This window comes from Chelmon rostratus, chromosome 3 (genome assembly GCF_017976325.1).
Source record: "Chelmon rostratus isolate fCheRos1 chromosome 3, fCheRos1.pri, whole genome shotgun sequence".
In the NCBI taxonomy this organism is placed as follows: Eukaryota; Metazoa; Chordata; class Actinopteri; order Chaetodontiformes; family Chaetodontidae; genus Chelmon; species Chelmon rostratus.
This window is the reverse complement of record NC_055660.1, coordinates 19,233,915-19,241,716: the sequence shown is the minus strand read 5'-3', so window position 1 is coordinate 19,241,716 and position 7,802 is coordinate 19,233,915. Positions and strand designations below refer to the sequence as shown.

The 7,802-nt window shown below is 40.7% G+C and overlaps 1 protein-coding gene across 1 annotated transcript; it reads left to right on the top strand.

The window, feature by feature from the left end:
• Positions 1-1,731: 1,731 nt before the first annotated feature.
• Positions 1,732-2,067, top strand: LOC121604553 (snaclec 7-like). The gene has a single exon (XM_041934103.1). The coding sequence runs from the start codon at positions 1,732-1,734 to the stop codon at positions 2,065-2,067; it is 336 nt and encodes a 111-aa protein (XP_041790037.1).
• Positions 2,068-7,802: the final 5,735 nt, after the last annotated feature.

Genomic DNA, 7,802 nt, shown 5'->3' with positions numbered 1-7,802 from the left:
AGGTAACTGCAGAAGTCTCAGCAGTGGAACTTTCTAAACCTCAGTTCACACACCAACAGCAGTGGATCAGCCTTGAAAGCCTGTTTTAGGTTGATAATGTTTGATTTTCCTGTGCGAAAGTTCCAGGATTTCCTTATGCTCACTTAAAAATGTGCAACGATACGTAACAATGTAGTTTTGTGACAGAATGTTCTGTTCTGCAGTTTGTGGCTACATACCAGAGTACTTGTTGGGGGCAGGAGTCAGATGACAGACATGGTCGTGGGTCACCGTTCTAAGCCAATCATTTAGACCATTCACCTGTGATTCACAAGTCTTGCAAAGCCTAGATAGACAAAAGACACATTGTGGTTGCCTTAAAATGTTACGTAAGACAGCAAACAAGTTGTAGATGATCACAAAGGGATGAACTGATAAATCTGAAAAAGTATAACTGCAATAGTTTTGCAGGGTTAGAGGGCATCTCCTCCATTCATAGAAAACTCTTTATGAAGCTACATATATGGTGTCTTTCCATTTAGGAACAATATTGACGCAAAGATTAAATATGTGTCCGTTTTGGCACAGCTTTATATGACCTATGACACCTCAGAATCAAGACACAGCATATGACTGTCATCACAAGAACTTCACCTATCCAAGCAGACAACACACAAGCTACAATATCAGCTCATAATACTAGAAAGCAGATTCCCACAAAAAAATAAAATAACAGCATGTAGCCAACAATAAATGAAAATATGGGTCGTAATAAGCTCCTTGTAAAGTTGATCTGCACAGTTGCTTTTCTGATGGGGACGGGCTCTGTTATTGAATGTGGTGGTGCTGAAGGGGTGTTGCTCCAGTACTTGGGCTCACAGTATACTCACTACAATAAATTAAACTACACCACTGTGTGGTATCACTATAAACAAATGGCTGCAGTGAAAACTATACTCTAATGTCCTGCACCTGTTTTTAAAATTGTCACTGCAAAAAAAATGTATTGTCCTTTTGCAAGGACTCAGAGAAGACAATTATGAACAGGAAACAACATGATAAAAGTCTTCCTGCTTCTTCTTTATACAGATTATATCGCTCCATGATGCCACTCCTGTAAAAAAAAAAAAAAAAAAAAAGTGCAGCACGCATGCACCACTTTGTTTCACCACCCAGCTTTCTTTCGAATCAACTTCATTTGTTTCTCTCCTTGGGAGTTCAGTGTACCATAAAGATGCTTTCCTTGTGAAAACAAACCAAAGCACATGCAAAGTAAAATCCTTCACCACCATGAGACTTCAGTGACACCACTGCGGAAACAGTCAAAGAAAAAGAAATCTCATCTTGAGCTACAGAGCAGGGACCATGGAGAGAACCGTCTTCTTAATTTTTCTTTGTACAGCTTTTGAGGGGGATACAGGAAAACACATTTTTGTTGCTCAGAGTATGACATGGCTTGATGCTCGGGCTTTCTGTATGCAAACCTACACTGATCTTTCCTTTGTTAGCAGCCAGAGCGATCAGGACAAACTCCAAACAGCTGCAGGTCAAAGCGGATGGATCGGTCTCCACCGAGATCCACTGAACATGACTGCCTGGAAGTGGTCAGGAGGGGGATACATTACATACCAAAACTGGGCGGCTGATCAACCAGATAATTTTAACAACAACGAGGACAAGGGATTCATCCTGGCTAATGGAAAATGGAACGATGGAATATTAAATCTGGCTTTACCTTTTTACTGCATCAGTATGACAGTGGAGGGGGAGAAGATGACCTGGGAGAGTGCTCAGATGCACTGCAGAAAGAGTCAGACTAACCTCATCAGTCTGCTCTCTGAAACCGACCACCTTCTGGCCCGGAGAGTGTTTCAGAAAGTCAACATCACTGAGCGGGTGTGGATCGGCCTGCGTAACCTGGACCAGCGTTGGATGTGGGTGAACGGTGACTCTCTGGTGTATGAGGCCTGGTCTAAAGGAGATCAAGACTACCGATGTCCAATATGGAAACGCTGTGGAGCTTTAACTAAAGACGGACTGTGGGAGAACTGGGACTGCCAGGAGAAACTCAACTTCATCTGCTACTGAAAGATTCAGGGTATTAATAATGGTGAATTTGTTAAAATGACATGATATCTATCACTGTTACTGACTTCTATAACAAGAAGTGTATAGAATACAGAGGTCAGGACCTGCTAACACATATACAGAATACAACCAGTACCAGGACAGATCCAGCAGAAATGTTTAGAGAAAAATCAATATCTCACACCTCAGAATTCTGTAAAATGAGCTCTGTGCTTATGTGCCATTAATGCTTTTACTGGAGATATTAGCACTCATACCACCGTCTGATGAAGTACTGCAGACTATCACCCATAGTGCTTCAGGCATTCCAGGATGAATCCTACTATCACATGCATCACTGTCACCATGCAGTGACTTGTTCTGTTTTAGTTTTAGTCGTTCAGCAGGTGTCGTCTGCATGCTTAACCACCATCACCACCATTTTTGTTATTTCACAAAAAAACTTGATTTTGAGACAAATACGAGACTGTTGACTGTAACAACACGTGACAAAATATTAATGCTTTTGACATTTAGATACTGTCATGAAGAGCTGACTGTAATTTGTCTGTTTTCACTCTGATTTCAAACAGTGTGCTGTGTTTGTGCATATTGATGCCAATATTACCTTTTCAGGTAAACATTATTGATTATTTATTATGTAGACCTCAAATTATATGAAAAGAGAAGAGGAAATCAAGAAGTTATCACAAAAAGTGGGCAATCAGAAAAAGCATCCTACATGGCATTATGACTTGATCCTACAAAAATGTTCACGTATGGTTATTTAAAATTAATTTTGAATGCAAAGAGTTTGTGAAGTTGCATGATTTAAAATGCAGACCAGAAACTACATCAGGATGTCCGTGGCTGCTTGTGCTTTGATGACGCTAGATTTCACCCTGGAGTTTTTATGCAACATCTTGAGTAAATACACACACAGCACAAGTGCTCATTCTCATGAAAGGAGAGTGTTTTACGTAGCATGCAATCCAGGCGGCTTCAAACACTCGATGCCTCACAGCAACAATGGGAACCACAGCCATTCAGGGCCTGGCTGCCTGCCAGGAAACGAGCAACCCAGCTGTCTCCAAATTCAGCAGCAGAAACCAAAAATCAAGTCCAACGAATCTAAACCTTCATCTTTCAATTATGCCACCTGCGTGCTAGAGGGAAATCTAAGAAGACAGGTAAAGGCAATGACATTACAATGAATTTTATTGCTTGTAAATGAGCAGTATTTCTTTGACAGTTAACAACAGATATGTTTACATTTCTAAATCATACCCTCTACAGTAGTGACAGGTTTGCTAAATATGCTGCAAACACCAATTCATCCCATGACACACCACACTGGAACATGAGTGTTCATATTTAACAGCATCTCGTAATTCAACCAGGAGACACATAAGCTCAACCACTGCAATAAATTAACTTACTGTAATAACAATACCATCACTGTACATGCAGAAATTAGCAGCTGACAGACACACTGGCCGCCATTTCCGCTTGTCTTCTGTGTTTTCTGTTACAACTTCCAGAAACATAGGCAAATGGAAACTGTCTTCTGTCCAGCTACTCTATGGGGTCGCAGGTCTCAAATGACACCTGACTTGACCAATCACAATCTGCCATATGAAAACCGCAACCGGAGTGACCAATAACAGTCGGAGTTGAAGAGCGAGCCAACCGCAACCAATTTGCAGATGACTGGTGGCCAAAATTTAGATTTCATAAATATAAATAAAGATATTTATGTAGATATTAATAATAAATTGTCTTTCCTGGAGATATACCATGAGAGAAAACAGATGAAAATATTAAGTTTCTGTGGTATTGTTATCAGTTTTTATTAAACTCAGAATAAGGTTGTCGTGATCCAAGCTTGGCAGGCCTGTTTTTTGTTGATCCTCCTTTTGTGTTGTCATAGTCTGTTTTTGTCACGGCTACTTTTACTCAACTTATGCATGTCATGACCTGTGCTGTGCACGCGTTTTTTTTGTTAAAGCTTCCCCTTGTGTGTTGTCTTTGTCTGGTTTTTGCCATGTTTTGAAGGTTCTTGTTATGTTTCTTCTTTTGGCTTTACTTCCTATGTTTTCCCGCCTTTGTGATTGTGTGTCATTAGTTGTCCTCCCTTGTGTATTTAAGCCCTTGTCTTCCCCTCAGTCTTTGTCAGGTTGTTGTCTGAGAAACCTTGTCATTGCCCTATTCCAATAGTGAGTGTTTTCCTTTGTGTTGTCTTTGTTCATGTCCAGGCCACGTTCATGTGAGTGTTCTTTAGTGTTGTCTTTGATTCCTTGCTGTGCCATGTATCTTGTGAGTGTTTTTTTCTGGTATTGTCTTTGTTCATGTCCATGTAAGTGTTCTCTAGCCTTGTCCTTGTCTTCTCGCCATGCCACGAACCTTGTAAGTGTTTATCCGGCGTCTTCCAGTGTTGTCTATGTCTTGTTTACCATGTCATGCCCCATGTAAGTGTTTTCTAGTTTTGTCTTTGTTCCCAGGCCACGTGAGTGTTTCTTTATTGTTGTCTAAGTCTTTAGCCGAGCCATGTCCCCTGTATGTGTTTTTCTAGTGTTGTCTTTGTCTTTAACCATGCCACGAGCCAAGTAAGTGTTGTCCAGTGTTTCCTAGTATTGTCTTTAGCCAAGCCATGTTTCTTGTGTTTTTCTACGAACCACGCCACATTCTTTGTCAGTGTTATGTGTTGTCTTTGTTCCTTGTCTTATGCCCCTCTACCAATGTGTGTGTTTTCTCTTAGTTCCCTCAGTTTTTGGATTTAGTTTGATTCAAAACCTGCCTACCTGCCTTTTTATTTCCTTTGGTAAAATAAATTTGTTGAAATTGAACCAGCGCCCCCTCGTGTGTGCATTTAGGTTCAACGATTGTTCCCTCGAAACCCCACTTTCCTAACAATGGTAAGGCTTCATGCTGTGGTCCTGTTGTTTTTTCCAAAAAGTCCCAGATATTCAGGCGGAAAAAATAACTCTTCTACTTCAGTGTGTTCACATCTCTGTAACTCACTATAACACAGCGAATAGTCATATGCAAGTGTAGCATCACACAACGTTGTCTGCCTGAACTATTTCATAGGCTTTGCTCCAATAAACAAACACCAATGTCTCCTTTCTGAAAGCAATAATTGAATATATAAAACACAGAGGGAACATTTCTGGGGAGATCTACTGTAAACACGAAACATGTTTGCTCAACTTTTTCTTTTCCTCAAGGACAAATCAATAATATTCTAAGTAAATGTGAGGCTCAGGTCAAAGTTTTTCAAATATTTCCTTCAGATTGTTGCACAGATTAAGGCAATGCTGGTGATCAATCAAACGATATTCTTACATAAAATAAATGACAGGATTTTCATCACACCGAAGGAATAATAAATGTCTCTGTCAAACAGTCAAGGTCCTCTGAAATAGTATCAAAACGCACACGACTTTCCACAAAACCTCTTGAAAATTAAAACAAAAAGTTTGCTCCAGTTTGTTGATGGGAAAAATACCCTTTAGCGCTGTGTGTTGTGATACCTAAAATAATTTCTAAAATGTCACTCACTCACCACTCAAGGCGTCAGAATTCACCAGCAGATGAACGTTACAAGATCAAACCAGAAAACAACATGCTGCACCCCCTTTCAGGTCTATTTTTCTAATCTGTGTTTTTTGTGTGAACATAGACGGACACATGCTGAAACCTCCCTGAAAACAATAGTGGCTGCAGGAGGGCACACAAATATAAACTGTAATACCATTTATTTCAGATGTGCGGGAGTCGCGTGCATCCATGGCAACCACGATCTCCAAGTTTCTCCAGAGATGTTTGAGCATGCACAGGTCAAGTGTCAGCATCCCTGTTTATAGAAAGCACTGGCTGCGTAGCCAGTGAGGCCTGCTGTTAGTCTCATCAGCACATTTGCTCTGCTTGCTCAGTTTTTCTGTCAATAGCTGGAGCTCAGTCACTACACTGAGAATAAGTGGATTCTATTAATCGTCCAAACCAAATGGCAGCTGCTACAGCGCTGCCACGCTGCTAATTTATCATTCGGGAAAAATACAGCTTTTCTCCCCTTGTTTTGGATTAGCGTGTTAGGTTGTAATTACTTCAATATACAGTTCAGGGCATTTTTTTGTAAAGTAGTCACAAATACACACTATACCAGTGTACAAAGGGACGGTTCAACCAAATCACAAAAAGACAGAACAAAAAACAACAGGCAAGTCTGCATCATTGTGTCGTGGCGGAGGCAAGCCTGTCAGGACAGAAGTAGCCTAAAGGTTAGAGATCAGGCTTGTGACTGGCGAGTTGGGGGTTTGATGCCTGAATAGTCAAGAAATGTCTGAGTGGCAAAGCTGTTCAGTAGGAAATTAATCTGTCTTGGGGGAAATGATAAAGGAAACATTAAAAAAATGCAGATACCCCATATCCTCAACAAATGCAACTAAAAGTTTCTGCATGTCCGGATACCACCACAGGTAAGTGAAAATGTGTGTGTGGGTGGGTGGGTGGGTTGTGTGTGTGTGTGGGTGGGTGGGTGGGGCAGTTGGGGGGTTCATTGGCTACTGGATTCATTGTTATTCACTGTGGTTTGTTTTTCCCACAGTCTTTTGCATACAAAATTGAACTGAATGAATTGCTTGTTCATGGTTTCCATTAAATTACAAAAACGGTAACATCAATGGAAAGGTTGTATTTGTCAGAAAACGCTGTGCTGCAATATCTTTACTGCTTTCAAATGTGGGAAATCAGATAAAGCACCTGCCCTTGCAGAAAACTCACAGCTGCCGAGGGGGAATCCCCTCTCACACTGGTTTTCTTCTCTGCGTAAACACCCACCTATTACTTTAGTTTTGTGTGCGTTCACCTCTGGCCCACCTCCTACAGATCTATATTGGAGCAAAAGAAAGAGCAGAGCTGCCAGGAGTCTTACATTTCCCACACTTCTCTCTGCCTGGCCAAGGAGGCCGTTACACAGGGATCAAACAGTGCAGCGCTGATTCTTTTTTTGCTTTGTGCATGCTCAAAATCAAAATATGCCTTTCAGTCATTTCATGATGTTAAATTCTATTACACTTAGAGGCATACAAATGTGCCTTTCAGCCCACTGACATCCCAAAAATTGCACACACACACACACACACACACACACAGACACCCTATAAATGCCTTTTTCTTTTCTTGCAAAAAGCACAAAAGTATTCATCAAAGACTTTGCTCCAAGCACACCATCACTTCATGAACTACTTTTAAACATTCACTCTTCAAATCAAGGGAAATCAAAGGAATCTATTCACAAATGTCCTCATTGCTACCGCGCAAGGAAAAGAACAATATTGCACATCTCATTGTGCCCGTTGAATGGTATTTTTTTCCAATGTGGCTGTCTTAGCCTTCATCCCCAGCACCCCGGTTCTCTCTCATCTGGGGGGTTTTGCATCTGCACGAATAGCAGGTGCAAGGTGTGGGCATGCATACGTGTTATTATAAGAAGGATTTCTGGCTCCCAAGATCTTGCATCACTGTATGTTAATGCTGAACTCGCCCTTAAAATGCTTTACTTTATTGTGTTCAGAAGAGAACAATGTTTTTCACTCAGATAGGCTTTTCATCATCTACAAAAGTATTGATATGACTCAAAAGCTAGAATATAGATAGATAGAGATATAGATTAGAATACTAATTGAAAACTGAAATTAAATTTCAGTATTTTAAATCGTCCCTCAAGTGAGGGACAAGCACACAATTAGTGCACA

Excerpts from the sequence above, each read along its gene's own strand:
- LOC121604553 (XM_041934103.1), top strand. The coding sequence starts at position 1,732 with ATGACAGTGGAGGGGGAGAAGATGACCTGGGAGAGTGCTCAGATGCAC.